Below are 26,567 nucleotides of genomic sequence, written 5' to 3' on the forward strand. Positions count from 1 at the left end.
GTTAAAAAAAAGGAAAGAACAGCAAAAGATTGAGCTCATGCAGTTAAGTTTAATAAAATGAAAATTAAACGGGAAAGAAAGAAATAGTTTGAAGGTTGAAAGCTGTATACAGAAAGTCAAAGGAAAGAACTACATTTCTACATAAACCTCTAATGACGGTCTGATTTCACATGCCTCAAAATACAATCAAGTGTTTTTTACTTGATGTACCTCTAGATTGTCTTCAGTAAGCCCCATATAATCAAAGTTATAAAAGGTATTTTCACATTAAATCTAATAAGACTGGTCAAACATTCTGCAAAAGACCAGGAGGTGTGTGTGTTAACAATTGTATTATTAGACGTGCATTAACAAGCTATATATGTAGAGAGTTTACAGCTGTATAATTAATCTCACGTGCACAGTTTGCAAATTTGTTAAAAAATAGTCTGGGCATGGCCTAATAGACCTGGCTGTCCAGTTAGAGAAATCGTTTCAAAGCAAGATGAAAAATAAACTATAAAGAACACTAGAACAGCTACTGATGAAAGAGAAAGGAGCAATAATAGAGATTCAAAACTAGCTCAGAATGAACAGAGAACTAAGCACTAACAGGCAAGGAACAAACAGCTAAATTAATGACAAGAAAGCTAGATCTACGCAGTATACAGGAGGAGGAGAGAGAAAATGAGAAGAGAAGAATTATGCATTATGCAAAAAGACAGAAAGTCAGAAGCAAAGGTAACAGTCACTCAGGGAGAAAAGACAGAAGTTAAAAAGCAGAAAGATTAAAATCTATATCAAGTATTATACTGGTACAACTACACCTTCTAATGAAACCTTTGAATTTAGATCAGAAAGTAGGTAGTAAGCACTGACATTAGAAAAGAAGTACAAGCATGAAACAAGTTAAATACAAGCAAGAAATAGAAGGAAAGAGGCTGCTTGGGTTTCTGTATAAGTCCTGATGGAAATGATCCAGACACACGTGATGTGATGGGATGAAGTTAGTCGAGTTACTTTTACATTAAATTCAAATCAATTACAAGTCAAGACTTCTTTGGCATCAGAGCAGCACAGACACAAAAAAACAAAGACACAGTAAGTTAAAAAAAAAAAACATTGGAAAATGTTACGAATCAATAAAGGACAGAAGAGGAAAAGAGAGAAACCAGTTTTATTTAGAGGTAAACATCAAACACAGCGGGAAAGAGTGCAACAGAAACAAAGAGTAGGCTGAGAGAAATGATCAATACAAGTCGAGAAGTCATTCAACAGTTCTGAGTGAGGAAGGAGAGAGAAAATACAGGAAAGGATGACAGTAAAGAGTGGAATAAGGCAACATTAGATGAGTTTGAATAGAACAGAATAGGATATGTGAACTCTTACACAGTGAGCAGTTATATCTGCAGCATAAAGATGAGAGACGCGGCCTGAAACATTTATATTCCACTGCCTTTCAACCTCAGTTTGTGCAGCAAAGCCAACAGCAAAAGACCACTTCTTACTGCAATTCCTAGTTGTGCATGTGTATAAGTAAAACAGTGTTTAAAGCATCTCAGAAAAATAAAACTTTCCTGGGTGAATAGAGGAAAAATAACCCTCAATAGTTAAAGGCTCATTGGGTAGTGAGGTACAGAGCCCCAGAAACAGAAAATATGTTAAATGAGCATTTATGGACAGAAAAGAGAAAAGAAAAAAAAGCTCTGCAGAATCAAAGATCACAAACACAGAATTGATACAGGATTACTTATGACAGCTGTATTAAAAGCTAAAAATGTATGAGAGGTAGATTGTTAGAAAGGCACAAAAACAAATAAAATTCCAACTACATCCAGACCAACATTAATTCCGTTGTTTGTCATAATGATACCAGTGTCACAGCTGTCTCGGTCGACTGGGTAACTAAACAGTGTTGATGCATAACCTTACTCATATACTCACACACACACACACACACACACACACACACACACACACACACACACGCACACACGCACACGCACACGCACACGCACGCACATGCACACACACACACACACACACACACACGCACACACACACACACACACACACACACACACACTCAAACAGAGATTTAGTAAATAATTAGTCATTAAAAATAAGTCATTAAACAAACTTTGTTTTGTACAGTTTGACCCGTGAATCTTGCAGATATTATTCACAAAATTCATTCTCACAGTATTTTTCACCCACTTCTGTAGTGTTAGCCAACATCACTACTCTTTAAATTCAGAAAACAATAATCCTTTAAAGGTTTTTAAGTCTATATATTACATAACTACCTCTTCCAGGTGCTATTCGTCAGTAGAATGGACAGTAAATGGGTCCTACACTATTTACAACTTCAGTCTGTTTAGTCTCTCGAGGAGAGGTTGTGATGGAGGCAGGAAGTAAAACCATTTCCACATTTCACAATCTATCGTGCAGTGTCCATGGAACAGCCAATCCCAGAGTTCAAAAGAGACGTCTTCCCACCAGTGGGTGGCTCAGTACGGGGTGAAGCGGTTATATCCTCCCCTGTACAAACTGGCCTGTTGACAGAAACAGTGTGCCAGGTGTGACCAGGGTCTGCCGTTAACCACAGATGTAACAAGATAGCTTGCAACAGAGGCTGTGTGTGTGTTTTGACTCAACTCACCATTGTACCAACTCCATATGTCGTTGTTGGTCCGACTGAGTGGTGATAGGGATCCGCAGCTGTGGTGTAAATGCGTCCGTATCTGTTCAAAAACATCAGAAGCAGATGTAAATGTCATCGGCAGCAGTCAGAATTTTAGAAAGGCTTGTTAACCTTTTTTATTTATTAATTCAGCTGCTTAATAATAAGTTCTCCCTTTATAACGGCCTTTTCCACTATTTGATTCATTTTTATGTAAAAAAAGGTCAAAGTGAAAGACATTAAGTTTAAAAGAAAATCTGAATTAGCCTTAATAAAACCTGTTATGTGTAGTTAACTAGTCATTAAAACAAATTTCCAGACACAAAACCAAGGACATGACCTCACTGAAGCTACTCTACTGATTAAGGGAAAATAAAAAATGTTACCAACTGATTGGGGGTTAAAGTATAAAGCTTAAAATGTCTTTTTATACTTCATTTTAATTAGCCTATTCAACTAACTGTATTATTTATTGATGTATTCAGTTATATTTTTGACTCATCTGATAGAATGTAACTGCCTTTGATGGTTTTGGGGATCCATAAAGTATATTGTATGCACTCATGATAAAGATGTGTTTGTAAATGTTGCAAGTGAGGCAGATACCCATATTTCAAAAAATACAATGCAGTTGAAAAATAAACTTGTCAGGCACTCTGGTGTATAATGGCTCAATCAATGTAGATCTAGAGAATAAACCCTAAAATATAGAAAAGACTTCCCATCCTTTGAATTTGTCAGACCAGCAGTAAAAGCTGATTTGTAATCTTGCTATGAGAAACACATGTGGGGACTGTGTGGGGTGTTTATCTGCCTACCCATCACTGTAGGTTGCTGTGGCAGCAGATACTGATTGAGCCACTCTATAAGCTGCAGGATAGCCACCCTGCACCGAAAAAAATGAAATAACATGAATATAACTACACCACTTTAAATGATTTTAAAGAGGAGACGTGTGCAGCTACTTACATAGACTTCTGCTCCATACAGTCCATCCTGATATACCACCCTGAGAAAAGTGAGTGAAAACAATAATAAAATGTTAAAGCAGTGAATAAAGTGAATGTAGACCAGGTACTGGTACTTTGACACAGAGTTCCAAATCGCATACTTTTCTTTTTTAGTATGTACTACAGCTGCCCTCACAAAGTATGTACTGTTGAATGCAGTATGCATACAATTGGGACACACCACTTCTTCATAACTTCAACTCTTGCTCATATAAAGCATGCTGACTTGCATACTACAAAATTCGACCAGATGCAGTAGGAGATCCTGGTATTTTTGGCATACTGCATTTGAAATACTGTGTATTGGGACATACTAAATCTCTTTTTTGGCACACTGAATAGTATGGCAGTATGGGTATTGGATCGCAGGGAGTGTCTAACCCAGGGTAGGTGGGTACAGCAGTAGGCGTGGCTGCAGCAGAGCGAATTGTGTTGTAGACGGCTCGGCCTCGACCGCGCAGCGCAGAGCCCCGGTAGGCCAATGTGGGAGTTGCTACGGGATACGGGAAACTGGCAACTAAAGAAAGAAACAAATAGTAGAAAAAGTGAATAGTACAATGCTTGTTATCTTATAACAATAACAGATTTGTGTTACAGGGAGGAACTTACCTGTATAGAGTTCAGGTGCGTACATCGCCCCCATGACGGGGTTGATCTTCCATCCAGAAGCTAGAAAAAAATGAGAATAAGTTTCACAGAAATCTCCCAGAATCCCTCAGCACACAAAGTAAAATGAGCAAAAACGAATGTCTTACTTGAGATTTCACTATTCACAAGAGGCGTCTGTGGCTTCTTGGTAACCACTCTTGCAGTGGCATTATTAACCTGTGGAGACACAGAACATGTGATGATAAAAGATAAATATGCAGAATATTAATGTGGAAACCTACAAGTTTTGGGAAATTCTACCTCACCTCAATCTTTCTCCCCTCCACAATCGTCCCATTCAGCTTTTCTCTTGCTCGGTCAGCCTCACCCGCACTCTCGAAAGTGACAAACCCAAAGCCCTGCAAGTTCACAGAGTCATATTGTGTGTTTATATTCTGTTTTTGTTCATTAAAAATTCAGTTTTAGAACTTATCATATTTCTGTGATGCTCACCTTGGACCCCCTCTCATTGAAGATAATTTCTACATCAAGGATCTTCCCAAATTGCTGAAAATGTCAGAATAAGTAAGTAAATATAAAAAATAAGATAAAGATCATTACATTTACTAATGTGGACAACAACTGTACAAATGCATTGTAATTCTGTGTGATATCGAGAAATTCATACCCCAAACATCTGGCGGAGGTCCGGGTCTCTGAAGCGGAAAGGGATGTTGGAGACGTGAAGGCGTTTCGGTTGGGCCTTACCTGACCCCTCCTCATCACTTCCACTTCCTGCTCCGCCCGCTGATGACACGGACATGCTCAGAGACTGGGGGTCAGAGGTCACAGGGGCCAAGCCATCCTCCTGACAGTGAGAAAGTATGAAAATAGGAGGAGGAGGAGAAGAAGCAAGCACGTGGATAGAAGAAGAATGGACGGGAAGGAAGAGGACGTGAAAGAACAAACAAAAACAGAAAGATGGAAAACAAAAGATGGAAAAAGAAAGAGTATAAATGAGATGAGAGTAGGTGAGAGGAAAAAACGGGAAGAGGGCATCAGTAGAAAAGCAAAGAAAGAAAGGGGAACAAATCATAAAGTCAATTCAGAGAACCAATTCTGCAACATCTTTCAGAGAATTCTGTTCTGTAAAGAATATATCCAGTCGTGTAAGCATCACAAGGGCATTAGGCAAAGATCATTTTCATGAAGTGATTCAAACCAAAGTTCAAAGAGCATTCAGCAACCAGTGATCCCTCTCAGGCAAAAGTGAGGAGGCACCAAAGGGCTCCATTTTAGTGAGGCGCTACATGCCTTTAGGACAGTATGAAGACTAAAACAGTGTACAATAACAACGACGATGATATGTCTGACACTAAAACTACTTATGCTCACTCAAGCTGTGGCAAAGAGAGTAAATACAGTTTAAGCTCCCCTGAAAAGCAAGAAAGACTTAAACTTAGTCCTAAAATTATCTGCAGTTATAGTAATCTGTAATATACAAGACTATGGTAATATTTAATAAAATAAGATTGCCCCATGCAAAAAACTTCAAGTACTAATGTGCCAAAACCAAAACATTCATTATCCCACAATGCACCACGATGCTAGTGTGTGCACGTGTATGTGTTGGTCAACCAGCATCATCAACCATTGCAAAAAAAGTTAAATATATGTTTTTAAGACAAATAAATGAGTCCAAACAAGAAAATTGCAGTAAAAGGTCTGCAAGAAAAATGAATGTAAACACAGTGAGCTTCAGCAGTGATGAAGAAGGAGCGGAAAAATATATATTAAAAAGCAAAAAATTATTGATATATGACAAAAATGGCAGTCCTTAATCTAATGCAGAAGTGAAGACTTGAGTATATTAGCATTCTAATACCAAGAGACAGATAGTAGAAAAGGCCTCAGTGCAGCAGTAAAGAATAAAATGAAACCAAAGTAAACAAGGCAAAGAAGGTGCGCAAAAAGCTTGAAAAGGAAGAGGGTGATGGGTGGGGAGGGGGAGGGGAGGCAAAAAACTGTACGTTCCACAAGGGTCAGTCTGGGGTCACGGTGCTGCTTTTCTGCCAAGGGTTAAAGGTCAATTGTCAAGTGGCATAATTAATAAGTTGGGGATAGAAGGGACAGAGACACATTCACACACGAGAGCATTTTACACACATAAACACACACAGGCCATTGGATTACACTACAGTGGCTTACACACACACACACACACATACACATACACACACACACACACACACATACACACACACACACACACACACCAGACAGGCTACAGTGGAGGGGAGACAGGGAGAGAGGTTTGAGTTGAGTGGTGGTGTCATGTCACGATGCAGAATTGTGTTTCTGGACCTGAGCGATATTTCAGAGGGGGAAAGGGGGTCATCTGGTCAGCCTCCCCCTTTGACCCCCTCCCTCCATGGCGACGTCTCAACTTTCCCCACGGACCCGAGTATGTCAGGGGCTCTAGTAATAAAATATATAGATGGGGCCACAAAACACCATTTATGAGTGGAGGAAGAGAGATGTGCTGCAGCAGGACAAAGCTGACCTGCCACACAGACCAGACTAAAAACTTCTTACCATAGCATTGTGGATGTGTTCATGCCTGAAGGAAAATTGATTAGTGTATGTCATATAAGCAATACTAATTTCTGTCTAAATGGATCCCTAAAAACCTTATTGTCTTCATGCCAACAGAATATTTCAACCTGCTTCCAACTTAAATCATATTTTTAAAGAATTTTGCAGACTACAGCAATGCTAGCATCTCTGTTACTTACACGGTGGTGCATGGTAACCTGCTCACAATGACAATGCTACAGTATAATGTTTACCATGTTCACCAAGTTAGCATGCTAACACGCTAACTCTTGGTTTATCCTGATAGCATGCTAACATTTGCTAATTAGCACTAAACACAAAGTACAGCTGAGACTCATGGAAATGTTCATCATCACCATGAGTTTTGCAGCTATTTGGTGTTGAAGTGTTGAATGAACTGAAGTTTTGACCTGATGATGGCGCTAGTGGAAAAGTCACAGGATCACCAAAGTCATTAGGATTTATGCTCTTGGGACCTTGAATATCAGTGGCAAAGATAATTCATTCAAAACCATAAATGTGAACCTCACCTGGGGACCATAAATGTTTCAAAATGCCTTTGCATTCCAGGGACGTTTGTTGAGATATTTATGTGTGAACCAACCAACAGACCAACATTACCATTCCTAGGGCCTTGCAGCTAGCACGGTTAATAAGAAAAGATAATGCAGGTCACTGCACTATAATCAAATAAAATGAAATTTGCTTTTAGTAAATATTTAGAACAAGTTTTTTATTTATTTATTGGAAACAGTTTAAAATAATCTTACTGCACTGGCGGATGTTTTCACTTATTTAAGAAAATAAGAATTACAGACAAAAGTTGCATATTTTTTGTAGTGTGACAAACTGTGTTGAATTTACTTATCAAAAAAACATTATTCTTATATTAACATACAGCTGCTTTCTTTTATGTTACAATAACATTTTCCATTTAAATAAAAAGTCGTCCGCTGTTAAAACAGTAAATCCTTTAACACACTTAACCGTAAACTATCAATACCATCACAAAATGTCACAGCCATAATCTTGAAAGGTGATCTGTTTTATAGCATGCTAAATAAGACACAGGGGAAGCGGAATAGTGGGGATTTATTTTCATCAACAAATCCCCCACTCAGCTGCCCCCCCACACCCACACACACTTTGGGTGAGAGTGGCCTTCCCTACATGGACACAACAGTGGAAGTGGGGCTCTAAATATAGAAGGAAACTCAATCTGGCCATGTTCCCCTGATAGGACATATGGATGTACTACCTGAAGCAGCAGGGCTTCTTGTCATATTAACTTACTGAAGATCAGATTTTATTGGGACATTCTTTTCTTGTCATGAACTGAATTGCACTCACAAACTGTTCTTACCGTGTTACTGGATGTCAGAGCCTCTGCCCCGTCAAGCTGAGGGCCCTGATAGACTCTGAGTTGGGGATGTTCGGGGTACTCTGAGCTGGGGTGTGCAGTGGTAAAATCAAGAGGTGGCAGTCTGCCTACAGATGTTGGCGGACCTTGACCAGGCGGGGGATAGGAGGGAGGAGGGGCGTAGACCTGAGGCAGGGTGGGGTCGCCACTGCCGGGGCCGGCCTCCTGAGAGGCACCTCCCTGCAGGAAGACAGAGAGGGAGCAAAGAAATCAGCCCCTGATACTACACAAGATATCAGATGTCAGAGGCATAAACAAACTAACCACCAGGTTGTTACTGTTCTTCTGCTTTCACAATAATAAATTGTTGTGATTTGCGAATGTTTATGATGCATAAACAAATCATTACAAAGTATGAGAATGACAGAATGAACATGTATAATCCCAGCTTCTAAATTTCTAGATGCTTGTTTAAGCCCAAATGTTTGTAATTGCTGTTCAAATACTAAAATTAAAAAGATCTCTTCTTTGTCAGTGGTGGTGGAAATGAAATACATTTACTCTGTACTTAAGTACAATTTTGAGATACTACTTTGATTTTCTGCTACTTCCTACTACACTAGACTTTAGTATTTGATTACTTTAGTTACTGGTTAATTTGCAGATTCAGAATAGTAATTAAAATGTTGTCAACAGATAAATCTTTATTGTACGTATCTATCTTTACTGATCCCTGGAAGGCAATTCAGCTACCCAGCAGAATATAAAGTAATTCATGTTAGCCCTAACTTTACCAACTGCAACATTAAAGCAATGAACAAAACAATGTATCAATAGTTATAAACCAACAAATGATTCTGAAAGGAGCCATTTTCCATAATGAGAACTTTTATTTTTGGTTCTTTATATTCTAATGTTGATACTTTTCTACTTTCACTTCAGTAAAACTGTGAATGCAGAACCTTTCCTAACATTTCTGCACTGTGGTGTTGCTATGTTTACAGCTAGAGCTGAAACAATTAGTTAATTAACCAATTAATTTAAATTATTTGGCAATAATTTTGATAAATAATAAACCCTCTGTCATTTGTCAAGCAAAACTGCCAAATATTTCATGGTTCCAGTTTCTCAAATTTGAAGATTTCCTGCATTTCTCTGGTTTATATCGTAGTAAAATTTAAAAGAACTAGGGAAATTGTGACAGGAGCTTTGCAGTATATTCTGACATATTATAGAATAAATGATCAATCAGTTAATTAAATAAATAATAGATAGATCAATGAATGATGAAAATAAGTGTTTTTTCTGTTTAGTTTTGAGTGACTCAGACACATCTAAATCCTCATTTCAGTCAAATAACACTGTAAAACTGTTAACGCCTTTAAGTCAGAAACAGTTAGGCACAGATCACAGAAACAGAAGGGAACAACCATGCTATACCAGCCCTAAACAGTCTTGACACAAATAAATTATCAAATTTAGAAGCTAAAAGCATTGTCTTACCCCTTTACTGCATTCCTTGATTTCTGATGCATTGTCTAACAACTGCTGCATGTTTTAATGCCAGCTGGCCACCCGCCTACCACACCATAAGTTCCACTCATCCACCAATCACATCATAGGATCGCCTGAGCAAAAGGGACCAGGAGGCCACACCATGCAGCTGTGGTCATCTGTAACTGTCAATCACCTCATCCCCCCACCCACACTGTCTTCAATTTAAACCCTCAAGAGCATACACACACACACACACACACACACACACACACACACACACAGCAGATAAAGATGAAGTATTTATAAATGTAAATGCTCCTACAGTTGCAAGTCAGTATATCATGCTAAAGGTCGACTCTAAGAATACCACGTTTGAGAGGTCAACATGGTTTCGATACTTTTTCAACAACGTTTTTTGAATAAAATATATCCCCACTACACCTACTACTACTCTGCTGGAAAACAGCTCTTCTTCTCTTTTAACAATAATATTTCTGACTTCATGTTCAAATATTTAATAATTATAAACAATGCTTTGGTGGCAGTAAAGGTATTATCACATCATACTAAAAGATATGGGAAGTACAGCAACTAAGAACCCCGGCTGCAATGATGGACGGTACCGGTGTCGTGTTGTAGCAGGTTTCAAATAACCGTCTGTTGAATCGCGTTGACACCTGCGCAATATGCCCGTGTTGACGTTAACACATCCAACGGGTGCGATCTAGCATATACCACATGGAAGTGGTATTGACCTTTTTTTTTTTTTTATCTCGTCAATACATTTCCCAATAGGTCAAACTATTCCTTTATTCGAGGATTTTTCTACTGTAGTATTAATATTTTTACTTAATTAAAGGATTATAGAAGTTCTTGCGTATCTGTATCGTAACAGAACTTATATCCACGTGTTGCCTTACATGCAAAATGCCACAGGTTTGTCAGCCAGCTTTAGGATTTAGAAGGATTTATTATAATCAAAAACTCTCTCCACTGTCATTTCATAAACTCTCATATATCTCTCTATCAGAAGGTGTGAAGAATTTGAGATATGAAGATGCAGATAGTACAATAAAGAACAAATGGTTGAACAGGGGTCAAACACTTGAGCCAAGTTTTCAAACTGCACACTTAAGTCGCTATGGCTGGCAGTATTTAAGTACATGAGAACGGTAAGCTTTTGCCATCACACAGAGGTTGGACTGAACCGATTACTGAACATTTTTGTTCCTCACTCGGTCAATTTATTTTAAATCAGAGTATGGGTTCTCTCTCAATGTAAACAAGACTTTGAGCCATGGCTGTCAGTCACTGTCAGACACAGCAGTGCTTTGGGCTAAATGCTAACATTCACACAACAAATGGTAAAATGCTGAGGTTTAGCAGGTACAATGTTTACCATGTTAACCATTTGAGTTTAACGTGTTAGCATTATAACATTTACTTATTAGCACTAAACACAAAGTAGGCTACATCTGAGGCAAATGGGAATGTCGTTAGTTTTTCAGGTGTTTGGTCACAAATCAAAGTATTGAGATTTAAATTTTGATCTGATGGTGGTGCTAACAAAAGTCAGGGGATCACCAAAGGTATTGCAATTTGTCCCGAGGAGAACATGACTGTGTACCAAATGTCATGGCGTTCTATCCAATAGTTGTTGAGATATCTCGCAAACACAAAAGACACAAAAGTGAACTTTGTGGTGGCACAGGGTGGCACTAAAGGAAAAGTCAGGAGATCACTAAAGTCAGTATGCTTCATCCTTTGGAGCAGTGATTCTCAAACTGGGGTCTGTGGCACTCTGCGAGGGGGTCCGTGATATAACATTAATGTTGTTTTTTTTTAACAAAGTGCGTTATAGTTCAACAAATAATATTTTAATATTTAAAGCAACAGTGTGGAACTTTTATATATTAATGAATGTTACATTAAAGCCCTTACAAAACAAGTTCACACAATGCTGATTAAGCCTATCACCGCCAGGGAAAACTTTCTATATTTCTCAGTATGCCGTAGTTGTGGTGTCTGGTGTCTGGTGTCTGGTGGCTGTGGCGACATTCCCATTCAGAGTCTGGAGAACATGAATGTCTGTAAACAATTTCACAACAATCCATTCAATAAGTGTTGAGATCTTTAATTCTGGACCAAAGTGGTGGATCAACTGACTGTCAATGCCACCTCTTGAACCGTAACGCTAGTGTGGATGAAAAGCATTTGCCTAAGGCAAAACATACTGGAAGTGTAAATCAATTTTAAAAAATCCAACATACCCTGGTATTACATTTGTTGTTGTCATTTCTAATTCTGAAAAGTACAGTATAATGAAGGATTCTCCAGTGTTAGCAGTATCATGCTGGAACATGTGTCCAAACGCTAACTCGTGTCTGTATTGTGTCCCATTTATCTCAAGAAACAAACAGTGTCTGACTGCCTCGACCGTCCTCACAGATAAAAAAGTGACAGATGCAGGAAGATAACACAATCTGTTAGATATCACTACCAGTCTTTGTATTCCCACAGACTGTAACCCCCAGCCACTGTGCCTGATTCAGTATCACAGTGTCAGCAGGGATACAGACACTGTCCCCCCCCCCTCGCCTCCTTTTTTTGACATTTGTTCCCTCTTTCTTTCGTCTCCCTCCTCAGCTGTCAGTTGGTGGTCAGAGTTCAACGGCTCTGAGCCAGGTGCCTGCTGGGACAGCTGCCACAGGATTTACACGCAGACTACACTAAACTGCAGATGTGGCCTTTTAGTGCCGGCCAAGTTACAAATGGTTGTAACACGTAGCTTATTGAATTAAACTAAATATCCCTTTCCCACCCATTCATTCTCTACATCCTGCTTCCTTCCTTTAATAACACTCTAAAATAGATTTGGCTTTTATCAGATAGTTGATAATGAAGATAAGGTAAAGATGGGTGAGTGACAAAAGTCCCTGACTGGATTTCAAAATCCTACACTCTTCAAACAGATTCTTCAATCATGCAGACATTTCTGCAGAAAACTGCTAAAAATTGTGCTCAGTCCATGGAAATGTAACATTTTATAGTAGTAAAAAGTTTAGGTTGTTTTGGAAAAGTATCTCATTCCTCAGGCCTTGAAACTCTGTTTTTGGTTCCAGTCACCTCCAAACAACATCTCTTTACACTTGTTATAGTACCCCTCTATATTTTCTTAAATAAAGAAATAGATGTGAATATTATGCTTGAACAGCTAAATACTCAGTATGTTAATGCATAACAGGCAGGTTTCATACCTATTGTAAGTAGAGTTGAGTACAGAAAACAAGAAAGGTGACAGAATCTCCTCCTGTGATTATCTGCTCAGGAGAGGCAGGCTAAAAATACTGCTGGTGTGTGAACCACAGAGACAAGGTAGAGAGATACCAGATGCATTGTGGCATTAATGGTATGTCAGGGACACTTAGACATACACACACACACACACACACACACACACACACACACACACACACACACTGTTGGCATCACTGAGACTAGACTAAAGATAACCTCTAATGTGTCCTTACCATTAAATGAATAAGATCTTTCACAATCAGTGTTCTTCCCCCACCTCCCATCAGGCCTCTTTTATTTTTCGTTCCTCTAATCTCTTCTGTGCGTGACACATTTAGTCACTATTACAACACTAAACTAAAATAAATGAAATATGTGACTAATTAATTCAGGGAAATAAGGGCTCTTTGGTTTCTTCTGGTGAATTAAATGATTTCATCCTCACTGAATATGTTGTCTTGATGGTTGATTACACATTTAGAGCTAAAAGAATTAGTTGAAAAACATGATAATTTATTGTTCAGCAGATGAGCAGATTAATCAGTAGTGAAAATAGTTGTTGGTTCCAGCCCTAAACTCATTTAACTATGGATTTTATTCCCATTTGTATTCATATAATGACACAATATAATATCTTATTTCTTACTCCTGAATCCTGAGTCACCTTATAAAGACTCAACAGAATGGAGTTTGGATGACGCAGGCTTGTGAAGAAAAACATTTATGTGAGAGCAAATTAAGGAGCGTTTACCTGAACTATGCTGGGGTAGCATGTGGTTGTCTGTGGGTAGACAGGGAGTCCATACGGCTGGAGAATCACAGTGGGTGAGGAGAGCATGGCCCAAACACCACGCACAAGGAGACAGGGAACGGTGGAAGATGGGAGGACAAGGAGAAAGAGAGCAGGGGAAAAGAAGGGTTGATATGCACACAGGAGAGCAGGCAATTAGGCTGGGGGAAAAAAATCCCAACAGGAGAAAACAGAAGAGCCAAGAGGGTGAGGGGAAAGAAGGTTAAGAGTCAATTTAACCTCGCAGATAAGTCAAAGAAGAAAACGCAAAGAAAGTCCACAAAACAACCGATGTCCTGTCCGTAAAAGACACAATATAGATCAGTGAAAGAGAAAGCAAGTGAGCCTCTGTGTGTCCATCAGTTGATCATGCAGCCTGACAGACAGAAACACATGCTCAGGGTCCCATTTCAGAGTTATATAAATAGTCACTCATGTCCTTCTCTCTGAGTTTACCACCTTACCACCCTCGCTCTTACACATGTTGTCACGTAAGATTTCTCACCACTTGTTACACACGTATACAATAACAGCCTATACATCAGTGTATGAGAAAACACTGAATCCAAAGTAAGTCAATTAACTCCTTGTATACCCTAAAGTGATAAATTCCACCATAGACAGCTGCAAGTCTGTTATCATTTTTTGACAACATGAATCATATGTTACACACACACTGACACACATATCTGGTAAATAAAATAAAATACACATATATTATCTGCAGGCAAGTGATGAGCACACACACACACACATGCATTTGAAGCTAGTACCGTCAGTGTTTTCCAAAGATATAAAGGCTATACACGAGTGTTTTTCGGCTGTTTTTTTCTGTTTGACCAACAGGGTGCGACAAGACCAGCATTCCCACTTCCGTTCGAGCGTAGAGAGGCATGATGGGATATGTAGTGCGTGTGTCCGCACTATAAAACCAACGTGAACTTCCTTTAACTTCCTCTTTACTGCGCAAGCCTGAGCGAGACAGGTACGGACTGCAACTACATACTACAACATCATATAAACTCACAGCGTATTGCTCTTTAAAATGTACAAACGTTGATTAACAGTGAAAGGAAACGTGGTTTTATGGGCGAGGGCGTATGTGTCTTTTTAATAACCAGCGTATTATTTTGATACGGATTGTTGAAGTGAAAAGCTAATTTGTCTAAGCTAACGCTAGCTTATCACGTCGAACAACGTGGTGCGGTGCAGCTGCGGCCTAGTCGTTTGGTTGAAAAATAGCTGGTTCTTAACGCTTATTTACTGTAATTAAAAACGTATTCCTGTGATTGTGTGTTAAATTTGTGATTTTTCTTTTTGTAGTAAGATCTAAAAGAAACCCAAATGACATGTTTTAAACAAGGTTACCACAGCCCTCAGCTTGTTGTTCAGATGAGCATATTTTGATAGTACGCACTAAATTCTTGTCAAATTTGCCTTCAATCTGAAGGGTGTAACGTTACTCTTGTCCAATTGAGACGATTTAGTGTGAATGGGACTAGCTAGAAGATTTCTGCTTGTAAGAGCTTGGGGAGACTGCAGTGTGTAGTTGTGAATATTTACCCATCTGTTTTATTGACTTACTTACACTGACAAACCTAAGTCTGATATCCTGATTTTGCAGGCACTTCTAAGCCGCCATGCCCGTTGCCAGGAGTTGGGTTTGTCGCAAGACATATGTCACCCCCCGCCGTCCCTTCGAGAAGTCCCGTCTCGACCAGGAGTTGAAACTCATTGGTATGCTGTGATTTCATGGTTGCCAGTGCAGTTATGTTGCCCTCTTTTGGACTCTGCAGCACTGAACTTGACTGTTTACTGTCCCATCTTCTTTCAAGGCGAGTATGGTCTGAGGAACAAGCGTGAGGTGTGGAGGGTCAAGTTCACCCTGGCCAAGATTCGCAAAGCTGCCAGAGAGCTGCTCACTCTTGACGAGAAGGACCCCAAGCGTCTGTTTGAAGGTATGCAAAAATAATTCAAATAATAGCAGTGTATTGGCCGATGATTACGTTATCAATTTTCAGACTTTTCTGTGGTGTCAAGAATTCCTCGTCAATGAGGCCAATATCGTCACTTTACTCAAATTGCCATATGTACCTGTGTTTTGGATTGTAAATGGCTCCTGTGTGGCTTTCCAGGTAATGCTTTGCTCAGGCGTCTGGTGAGGATCGGTGTACTGGACGAGGGTAAGATGAAGCTGGATTACATCCTGGGTCTTAAGGTTGAAGATTTCTTGGAGAGGAGGCTGCAGACGCAGGTCTTCAAGCTTGGACTTGCCAAGAGTATCCACCATGCCCGTGTCCTTATCCGCCAGAGGCACATTCGGTAAGCTCTAAGGCCCCTAGGCAACAAATAATGCAGGGGCACAAGTCTTATGAGGGACTCATCAGAAACTCAATGCTTCCTTTCATTAGAGGACCATCAACTTGTAACGCTCCCCGCTGAGATCAGTTTAAAATTTCAGCAAGGTCAATTCGGTATCAAAACCGTATACCTTGTAGACATTGCCCAGAGACAATCCTGCCTCCGAGGGCTTGGACTGTGCCGTTGTGGCTGTCAGGTAAGGTATGGGGGATTGCACCTCGGGCAATTGTAGTATTCACTCTAAACTTGTGATGTATGTAGTAAGTACTCAGGCTGATGATTTAACTTTATATACTCAGATTTTCTGTGGTGTCAAGAATTCCTCGTCAATGAAGCCTGCCGTAAATTGATGGCACTAGCCCATCTACATGTTTTTTTAAAGATGAATACATTTAAAGCAAAACATGTGAAGGGGACTTGACTATTTAAATGCCTTTTTCTAAAGTGAATCTCTTTTCTGTCTCTCTGCAGTGTGCGCAAGCAGGTGGTGAACATCCCCTCCTTTGTGGTTCGCCTTGACAGCCAGAAGCACATTGACTTCTCCCTGAGGTCTCCATACGGTGGTGGACGCCCAGGCCGTGTCAAGAGAAAGAACGCCAAGAAGGGCCAGGGTGGAGCTGGAGGAGCAGATGATGAGGAGGAGGATTAAGAAGGATATCCTCCAGGGGTGTTCTGATACTTCTGTTCTGGCAAATTTTCAATAAATGTTTGGTCTGACTGAGAACTGAGTTGTTTTTTTTTTTGTTTTTTTTCCCTCCCCAGAATGTTTGCTCTCATGAAGTCTAATGTTAGTACCATGGATGTATTAAGAGAATGGTTAGTACAGGTTTATATTGTAGCATAATCATGGACATGAAAAGTGGGACAAAGTTCTGTTGTACTGAAAAATGGGTATTCCTTTCCAAATTATGTAGGACTTTAAGTTAATTGGCTTTAATTAACTTTTTCTGTGCTGATCTGATGGCCATATGAGTCGAAGGAGCTGATGGGATTACATTTCCCTGGAATTGTACCTCGTACGATTTTGTGATAAAATTGAATCAGGTCATCCCTGAAATACGAATGGTTTAGTCTACACCCCTCCGGTTACAATGGTACCGTCCTAGTAGGTGGCGTCGTTCAACCAGGAAGTAAATGTATTTTGTGCGGTTCTCTTAATACATCCGTGGGTTGGGTGTGCAGTCTGCCAGAGATATCAAACCGTGGCTGTTTAACACCTTTATACATGTAAGTAATCAAGTTTACCAACTGAAGCCTGCTAATATAATTCTAGGTCACTATGGAAGGTACTAAGAAAATTAGCATTTAGTTTGGACTCGCAGTGCTAACGGGCACGGACTGATACCAGTAAATACAGACCGGACTAACTTAAAGTGGTTTAACCTCTCCTCATCCAGTCTGCGCCGTCTTTAATTTGTTTTTATCTAACAATTTATAAAGCAATGACTTTCCTTTTCTCAGACTTTGTGTAACGTTACCACGTTTACTCGTTTGCCTAGAAGTAGCTTTTAAAGTCAAGGACGTGATGACACAGTTTAGTCAGCTCTGACCGTTTTTTAACCGAGTCCAGAGTAAATTAAACCTTGGGTATTTATACCATTAAACGATAAATGAAGCCATTGTTTGCCCCAGTTTTCTCCTTGCTCCTTTTTTCGAGGACCTTTCAAAATAAAGGTACAAGGTGCTGCAACACTGTTACAAACCGCTCTTGCGTAACTCACCGGAAATTACCATATTTGGGAGGATGTTCGCTTCACATGGAGGCTATATTGTGAAATACACCCTGAAGATTTCTTTTGTTGTTGCTTAAGTTGAATAAACCATATCAGCATATCAACTTCTGGGCAAACTTCTTACAATTAAAAAGGAAATTGCCAAGATAAATGATAGACAAAATAAATTGGTATATTTTAAGACTATTAAGAGTAACAATTACTAGGAAGTAGCTGCAAAAAACCTCCACACATTTCAAAATAGAGAGAAATAACAGGGCAAATTCATGATTTCCCTGAAAGAAATCATGAATGAAAGAAATAACAGACTAAGAGGTAACATTTCCTTGTAATGTAAAAAAAAAAAAAAATGCAAACCCTCACTTTTTGTATATCACTTTTGGATAAAAGTATTCCCTTTACTTTGCAATATTATGTGATCTAGCACTAACAACATCCTCAAAACATACTATAGGATTTAGTCATATCTGTGTAATGCAGTCTCAATAAAAATAGAAATAATTTGTTGCAGGGTAAAGGAATAGATTGTTGTTAATTGTGGATTGTCTATTAATGATGTTTCATATGTGCTTAGTTTTCTATATGAGCAAGTTTGGAGCTTATTTGTGTTTTCTGTGCCAGCAGAGCAATGTCTCCCGATGAGCTGGTGTACCTGGGAATTCTTGCTGCCTCCATCCCTGTTGGATTCCTCTTTCGTTACCTCAGTGAGTATTTTGGAACATAACATCTCTAGTCTCGCTTTGCCAGACCTTCCTCCACAATGCTGTGGAGCTGCGGAGGAGGGTCTGGCTGGTCCACACAGCATTCCAGGATGGTAGAAAAACGTGCTCTGGTTCATTGGCATTTCTTTAAACCAATCAAAATCATCATGGGCGGCGCTAAGCGCTGCACGGAGCCCAGGTGCAGCTGGAAAATAGCCTCGGGAGGGACTTTTTTTGGTGGAACGTGTGTACGTTCAAAAGTTGTTTTAGTCGTGCAACAGAAAACTTAGATTCAACAGATAGTCTAGCTAGTTGTCTTGATTTACCTTGCAGGGATCTGAGGAGCAGTTAACCATAGCCCTCATAAATCCACCGGAGTATAGAATTCCAACACAAAGAAAGCTGAAGGTAATGGAAATCTGGTCGAAAAAAAGAACATATGGTGGAATTTCTGGTGGCAACTGGGCAATCCCGGAAGTGAAAGGTTGTGGATATAGACTTCATAACTAGTAAAATATGTTGTTTATTTTCATTTTGGCCAATGCTGTTGGTTATACCTCATGGTCTCTGTAAGTGACTATGTGAAATAAGATGTCTTTATATTTGTCCTCTAAAGGTAATAAACTAACATTTGAAGGAAGGAAAGGAAATTATCAAAAACTAGGATTTGTTATTTTTTACACACAGAGGTTGGACAAAATATCAAAACAGTATAATTTTAACATTATTTAACTGAGGAACAGGGCTGCCTTTCATCTACAGTTCAGTGCTGCTCAAGATGCTCATAATTGTACATATCCTGAAACGTGTCTCACACAGTACAGTACTGGACCGTTTATTTATAGGAGAGCTTTCTGTTCATTGACAGGATGAATGAAGTGGAAATCTGCTTTACAGTCTCTGCTCCATTGCCTACTATTAAGGATTAGTAATGTTTAATCTGGTGTTTGGAGTGACCATTAATGATGCTGAAAGATGATTTTTTAATCGTTTCCTTTGTTCATGGTTCTGGTTTTTGTGCCCCTTAACCTAATGTTAAGCCTGTCCATATGCTTCACAGCCTCTTTTTCTTTTGTAAGTACAGTTTATATGTTGTCATGTTCTTGTTTTTGAAAACTAATTCTTACATATGAAATGTCAGATCATTTATAGATCTTGTCGTTCCCGAGCGCACTTGAATGCAGCTTTATGGAGAAAGAGAGAAAGAAAAGAGACAAGCACTTTGTTGTTTGGCAAACATTCAGCTGTAACACAAACTCCTGGGCAGTTCAGTGTTTGTGTTTTTTTTTTTGTTTTTTTTTTACCCTCATAGTGTTTTAAAACTTTCTTGTGGCAGCGAAGGATGCAGTGATGTTTCCTGTTTACTGTACGGGACTCTCACACAGCCTCAAAACCGACTGACAAGTCTGATGGCCAGTTACGTGATTGGCCACCACAGCGTGACGTCGGTTTGCATTTCTCCAAAAGTTGACTCTTTTTGCCGCCGGCCGCTGCATTTTTTCCAGATTCCCCCCTGCGGCCACAGCCTAAACGGACTACCCCCATTCAAAATTAATGGAAAGACTTGCGTTTTTGCCGCACCGTCTGACAGCTGACGCCGGCAGTGTGAATGAGGCCTTATTCCTTATTCTCCTTCCTAAACCTAATGCCTACATTACCGACAATGTTACTCATCTTTGTCTATTTTTTATAATTGCTGGAGAGAAGCGCAATATGTGGAAGTTTACAGATTTATAACACTTCATGCGGTGTCCCACCCCATGTAGCTCCTTGGTAGATGGTTACAGGTGGCTTCATTTGTATAACTTTGCTTTTACTTCAGGTCCTCCTGTGAAGCAGGGGGCATCTCTTCTTCTGGGCCTCTCTATCGCCATCGCCACCTGTCACATCCACACCCTTCACTCTCTGGTGACGGTGATTGGAACATGGATTATTATAAAGAGCAGCTGGAGGTGAGAAATGAACTAACATGTTTTAACAATCATTTTTCACACAGACACACACACACACACACACACACACACACACACACACACACACACACACTGTTGGCCTGTAACTTACAACTATTTCTTATTGATTAATCTGCAGAAATGAATATGTCTACAAAGTCTCTGAAATGTCAAAAACATAGAAAAAATGTCCCATACAATTTCTCAAGCCCAAGACGATAAAACTGACATTAATCTGTTTATCTTGCTTTGGGATTTTAGGATAAGTCTTGCATAAGCTTTTGTTTACTTTAAATTCATGTATATCTGAGTATATGTAGGTACAAGTGTTTGTATACACGTGGATGTCTTTGTGTACACAATCATATCTTAATACTTGTATTTTTTGTGTGCAAACAAGTAGATACATTTAGTAAAAATAATGAACATTTCTAATTAATCAACTACTCGTTTCAGCTGTAGTGTGCAGCAAATGCTGATACACATGGCACACAAGACATGTCAATAAGTGCACAGGGGACAGCACAGTCTACATGAACTGGACCGTATACTGTGCAGACATAACAATGGTAAACTCACTCATAACGTGTCTCTGTCTACCAGGCATGCCCCAGCATTGAGTCTCACCTGGACCTTTCTCTACCTCCTCTTCTTTCGTCTGGTCACTTGGTTCGGTCTGCCACCACCGACACCTTTTGCCAACGCCATCCAGCTACTTCTCACTCTCAAGGTACTAAACCTTGTCAGATCTATTGAAGCAAGACACGGTGTCTTAACAATTTGTGCATCTTTGTTGACTTTTGATGTACCTTTCTGTTTTAAACTCAGATGGTGAGTCTAGCGAACGAGGTGCACAGCTTCCACACGGAGAAGAAAAAGGACGTGAGCTCTTTTGCCAAGTCTCCCGTCATTGGTGGTTTGTCTCAGGAGCCCTCCCTCTACGATATTCTGTCCTATAGCTACTGTTACGCCGGTATAATGACCGGTAAGTCTGAGAAACTGGCAATTCTCAGAATCTTCTTAGAATCTTGGTAGGAGTAAGTAGTGTCAGTACTGAAGTTTAACTGTTTAAAAATATAACATTTTGTGTGCGAGCTGTTTATATTCATGTATGTTTCTTGTTGATGATTGTTGCTTTTGCATGAATTTTAACAGTTGTCTCTCTTTGTCTCACTCTCCGCTACTTGTCCAATATTGTGTGAGTCCATATCGTTTTCAGTATTATTTAGAATGACTTCTGGTTTTAATATACCTCTACTCTCTTTTTGTTTTGTCACTCCCCTTTCCTTTCCAACACCACCCTCTCTTCTTTTGAACCACACTGTCCTGCGCCGTTTCCGTGTGTTTTGCATTATCATTATTGTAACCATTTTTGTCTGTCACTGTCTTCTCAACACCACCTTTATTCCTTAATCTCCTCCGTCCATCTCCGTAAAGGTCCGTTCTTTCGCTTCCAAACGTACATTGACTGGCTGAGGCAGCCGAGCCCGCAGGTCCTGCCTGGCTGGGTGCCGTGCCTGCAGCGCCTGAAGCTGGTTCCTGTCTACGGTGCTCTGTTTCTGGCTGTCAACTCTGTCTTCCCACTGGCCTACGTTCGCACAGAGGAGTTCCTGGATCAAAACTTTTTCTTTAGGTATTGTTAAAATACATCACTGCACTGATAATGTCTTTCAATAATAGTTCAGTTATAGGAGTTGTAGATTTATTATATAATCATCATCGCATAATGTCATGAATGTGTATCAATAATAGGGCTGGGACGATAAGCTTTTGTCCCGATTCGATTCTTTCACTATGCGATTTTCGTTCATTGCAATTCTAGAAGTATTGTGATTCGATAGTATTGAGTATTGAGATTTTCTTTTCTTTCTTTAACAAAAACAAAAGTTAAATAATACAGTTCTAGAGACGATATATCATGAGACGTTTCTAAAAACTAATTGTTTTCTAAGATGATTGCACATCGCATGTCAGTCAGTCTGACATTTATTTAATTTGTAAAGAAGTACACAACAGTTTGTTTTTTTGAATTTTTTGCTTTCGGTCTGTTTTGCTGGAAACGGATATGATTTAGTCGCTATCAATCATTGGTAAAAAATAAATAAAAAATATCGATTCTAGGGAAAATAATCGATTTTAAAAATTGTCACATAAAATAAATTACGATACATACGATTTTCGATTTTTTTTTTTTCTTTTTTTTCCCACCCCTAATCAATTATGTGAGCAACTACATACAAGTAAGGCTAAGAGAAGAATACACTGAATTAAATTTAAGCAGCTAATATAAAAGAAAGTATAGGCATTTTTTAGAAGATTCTTTTATCTAATTGTATCAGACTGGAATAACCAAAAGAACGCTGAATACATATAGGGGCCTAAAAGCTACTTACGGTTCATGCTTTTGTAAAGAAAATATTTCTTAAATGTTGTGAATAATAATCCTTAATTTTTCCTAAATTGTCCTGGGAACCAGTTAACCTATACTACAGTGTACTGATTGTACAATGTGTGAGTTTGGCTGCTGTTTGTCAGAGCAAGGCAACTGAAAGGAGTAATTTAGGGTTGAATGTACTAGTAATATCTCTGCAGTTGTTTGGTAAGATAGAGATAAATAATGTACTTTTCCCTCTCTATCACCAGGTTATTCTACATGATAGCAGTGTTCTTTGTGTTTCGGATGCGTTTCTATGCAGCGTGGTGTGGCGCTGAGGCCGGTTGTATCAGTGCAGGTCTGGGCTGCTATCCAGAAAAGGCGCTGTCCAAACCTGGAGGAGGACCCACCGTCAACTACAGGTACCTTATCACAGGACCAACAAGTATATTGAAAGAGGATGCATCGATATTTGTGTATGTTGTAAAAATGTAATTGCTTTGCTCACTTGGTCTGTAATTGAGTTTTTCAATTTTTGTTATTGAAAGTTAGCATTTAAGCCCATATGTTTTATTCACTTTTTCCCTTTTGGCTAGTCCTGATCCCACAGCTGAAGAGAAATATGACTTCAAAACCATCCAGAACATTGACTGCTACAACACTGACTTCTGTGTGAAGGTCCGTCATGGCATGCGTTACTGGAACATGACAGTGCAGTGGTGGCTGCATCATTACATCTACCCCAATGCTCCCTTCAAAGCCTACGCTCTCAGGTAAAGCTTTATGTGTGCAGCAGTTTCTGCTTATTTTACAGGTATGAATCCCCAAACTCAGTCATAAATGTTGTGAAAGTGGTGTGTTTCGGCAATAAAATGTCTTTATTGGGCCTGTGCAATAAGATTAAATCGTAAAGATTTCAGCTGTTAGAGAACAGCAAGCATCTCCAGATTTTAAAGCATGTTTTCTAGGAATTATGTTATTTTTGGATTTGGTCCACTAGGGAGTATTTAATGCAACAGGATGCATTAACAATAAACTACAGGGCCAGTGTTCATGGTAATAGAGGAACATGTCACCCAGTGCAACAGACAATACTTACTTAGTAGAATCATTGTTGGTCTTTGGTCTTTTTAATAAGAAAAATACAGAATATCACCAGACTTATCCTTTAAATCTCATTTTATTAGATATGATTTCTGCTGTGTTTAGTCCCTGAAAGACTGAGGACATGTAGTGATTATTTCATGTCCTACCACACTCTTTAAATAATTCATTTTTGTACCTCCTTGCACATAGTAATCTATCTTGATTCTGCCCCAGCATCTTAATTTTTTTACCTGAAATAAATGAAATGACAGAAGACAGAAATGCTCACATTGGCTGTTGGTGTCTGTATGACTGCAACATCTCTGCTGTTTGCTTGTAACTCTCAGGGCCGGCTGGACCATGTTCATCAGCGCCTACTGGCATGGACTACATGTCGGCTACTACCTCTCCTTCCTCACCATCCCCCTGTGCATCGCAGCCGAGTCTGCCATGGAGGCCTCTGTCCGAGCTAAGCTGGGTCCTTTAGGACAGAACATCTTTGACTGGGTTCACTGGTTCCTGAAGATGAGGGCCTACGACTACATGTGCATGGGCTTCGTGCTGCTGAAGGCCTCTGACACCATCAACTACTGGATGTCCATCTACTTTATCATTCACATCATCGCCGTTTGCTGTATAATAGTCGGCAGGGCTCTGAAGGTGGGGGAAAGGGAAGAAAGAAGAGGGCACAAGGAGAAGAAAAGAGAGGGAGAGAAGATAGAAAATGTGAAAACTGGAGAAAAAACAGACTGAGTGGAGGTACAGAGAAGAACTGGGTGGTACTGTTTTGGGACATGAGGAGGAGTTACTTCAAGACATTGATCAATCGCACCAACACTCATCATCAAATATAAAAGTTGTTAAAGTTATTACAAAATACATTAAATCAAACAAAAGTGTGACAAGTAAAATCTGGTCAAAAACATTCCATATATGTACCAGTACGTACAAGTACTGTGAACACTGGGAGAGGAATATTTGAGCTCAATGAATGTTACTTTTGTAGTGTGAGGCAAATGGTGTGTAAATAGTTATATCACTCCCCTCATCTGAGCGTCTGCCTGTCCAGTATGTGTGCTTTCATTTTACCATACCATTCCCAGTTTTAAGTGAACTGTATTACTGGTCAAGATGCTGTTTTAAAAACAGGCAGTAGGGCGAGTCAAACAACCAACAACCAACTTAAGCCTCATAATGATATGTTATAAGGGAAGCAATTGAATGGGATTAAATTGAGTTTGCATAAACAACAAAACATTCAGTATGGATAGATTGTGATGGAAAAAAAGAATATGATGGTGTCATCATTAGGGCTCAGCTATTATTTTTGGGTGTGAGCATTATCAAAGAAACAGAATAATCCTGCTGCAGTTTGTTGTCTTAAATCAGCACCTTGACTGTTTTTGACCACAATAAAGAGTTTAAATGGGATTAGTCAAATGCAGAAAAGTTACAACGTAATTTTAGGTTGTTTTAGGTTTAAAGGAGCAAACCATGGTCCAGATACATTTTTATTGCTGCCTAATTACACTAGGACTTGTTTAAGTGTTTTAGATTTCGGTTGTCAGCATTATAATGCTCCTTATTCATTTTTTTGAACATTTCTGTGCTTTGGTTTACTTCCTTGATCAAGTGAATCCAAAATGTCTCTGTTTGGATTTTTTTTTCCCTTACGGTGGTTTTGCCTGTAACTCTGAGCATGTCAGGAACATCTGCACTGACATCTCTGTAGCTGTGTTGCATGTGATGAAGAGTGTGCCATGTGTAAGATAGCAACAGTCCGTTCACTGCCAAAATGTCTGTACTGCCATCGTGGATCATTCAGGGTTGGGACCAAATATTTATTACAAAAGGTTTTACATCATAACTATAAGCTGCCAACATAAGTCACAAATAACAGCACAGCTAGGGCTGGGCGATATGGTTGAAATCATTATCACATTTTTAAATAAGTTATTTTCCAATATCGATATTATATATATAATATATATATAATATGTCTAGAATGATAGCGTTATATGATCATATCTTCATGATTCGTTTCTGCCTAAAGTTGATAAATGATGATATTGAATTATCGCCCGGCCCTAACCACGATAAACTGTGAACAGTTGGTAAACATGTTGAGAGTTCTTTCACTCACTCCTGTCTCAAACTGTGTGATGATAGCTCTACTGTGTCTCTGTTTTATTTCAGCATGACTGCAGAATTGAAAGGTCTTATCTCCCAATCTGTTTTGTTCTCCTGTTACCTGGAACTGAGATCATTTGAATTACAAATGTATTTGTGCCATGCCTTTATCCTTTATCCTCTCTGTGCCAACTCAACCCTTTGTTTTTATTATTGCACAGGTATTGTGACTTCTACTAGACTATTTTTAGCCATTTGTCTGTTGTCTTTAGCTTCCCATACTTTCTTTCATTTATTATACAGGAAAGTTAAAAGTAACATTAAGTTACAATATAAACGGGCCTGACTCAGTTTAAAAACTGGTTTCCTGCAGATTCCTGTTCTGCAGAAACATAACGCATTAAACACAA

The 26,567-nt window shown here is 39.3% G+C and overlaps 3 protein-coding genes across 6 annotated transcripts; 2 read left to right on the forward strand and 1 right to left on the reverse strand.

Moving 5' to 3' along the window:
• Positions 1-2,130: 2,130 nt before the first annotated feature.
• On the reverse strand, positions 2,131-14,207 carry rbfox1l (RNA binding fox-1 homolog 1, like). Of its 2 annotated transcripts, none has more exons than XM_031299456.2 (12): positions 13,782-14,207; positions 8,240-8,476; positions 4,949-5,128; positions 4,774-4,827; positions 4,587-4,679; positions 4,428-4,497; positions 4,282-4,341; positions 4,054-4,189; positions 3,632-3,671; positions 3,481-3,548; positions 2,642-2,723; positions 2,131-2,534 (listed from the first exon to the last, which is right to left on the reverse strand). In XM_031299456.2, exons 1-12 carry the CDS (start codon positions 13,866-13,868, stop codon positions 2,490-2,492), a joined length of 1,152 nt encoding a protein of 383 aa, XP_031155316.1. In that variant the 5' UTR covers positions 13,869-14,207; the 3' UTR covers positions 2,131-2,489. The 2 variants fall into 2 exon arrangements, with proteins under 2 accessions (XP_031155316.1, XP_031155317.1); XM_031299457.2 differs by lacking the exon at positions 13,782-14,207 and adding an exon at positions 9,740-9,918.
• A 460-nt stretch (positions 14,208-14,667) lies between these two features.
• Positions 14,668-16,905, forward strand: rps9 (ribosomal protein S9). Its single transcript, XM_031299461.2, has 5 exons — positions 14,668-14,805; positions 15,445-15,557; positions 15,656-15,778; positions 15,956-16,142; positions 16,653-16,905. Exons 2-5 carry the CDS (start codon positions 15,461-15,463, stop codon positions 16,828-16,830), a joined length of 585 nt encoding a protein of 194 aa, XP_031155321.1. The 5' UTR covers positions 14,668-14,805; positions 15,445-15,460; the 3' UTR covers positions 16,831-16,905.
• Positions 16,906-17,298: 393 nt separating this feature from the next.
• Positions 17,299-26,316, forward strand: mboat7 (membrane bound O-acyltransferase domain containing 7). Of its 3 annotated transcripts, XR_004898495.1 has the most exons (10): positions 17,305-17,408; positions 18,539-18,618; positions 20,438-20,567; positions 21,171-21,297; positions 21,396-21,552; positions 22,005-22,200; positions 23,211-23,363; positions 23,538-23,714; positions 24,375-25,504; positions 25,582-26,316. XR_004898495.1 is itself a non-coding variant. In XM_031299452.2 (9 exons), the coding sequence occupies exons 2-9, from the start codon at positions 18,543-18,545 to the stop codon at positions 24,778-24,780; spliced, it is 1,422 nt and encodes a 473-aa protein (XP_031155312.1). In that variant the 5' UTR covers positions 17,299-17,408; positions 18,536-18,542; the 3' UTR covers positions 24,781-26,316. The 3 variants fall into 3 exon arrangements, 2 of the variants coding, with proteins under 2 accessions (XP_031155312.1, XP_031155311.1); XM_031299452.2 differs by having other exon boundaries at positions 17,299-17,408; positions 18,536-18,618; positions 24,375-26,316; XM_031299451.2 differs by having other exon boundaries at positions 24,375-26,316.
• Positions 26,317-26,567: the final 251 nt, after the last annotated feature.

The sequence above is a fragment of the Sander lucioperca genome, chromosome 10 (genome assembly GCF_008315115.2).
Source record: "Sander lucioperca isolate FBNREF2018 chromosome 10, SLUC_FBN_1.2, whole genome shotgun sequence".
Lineage (NCBI taxonomy): Eukaryota > Metazoa > Chordata > Actinopteri > Perciformes > Percidae > Sander > Sander lucioperca.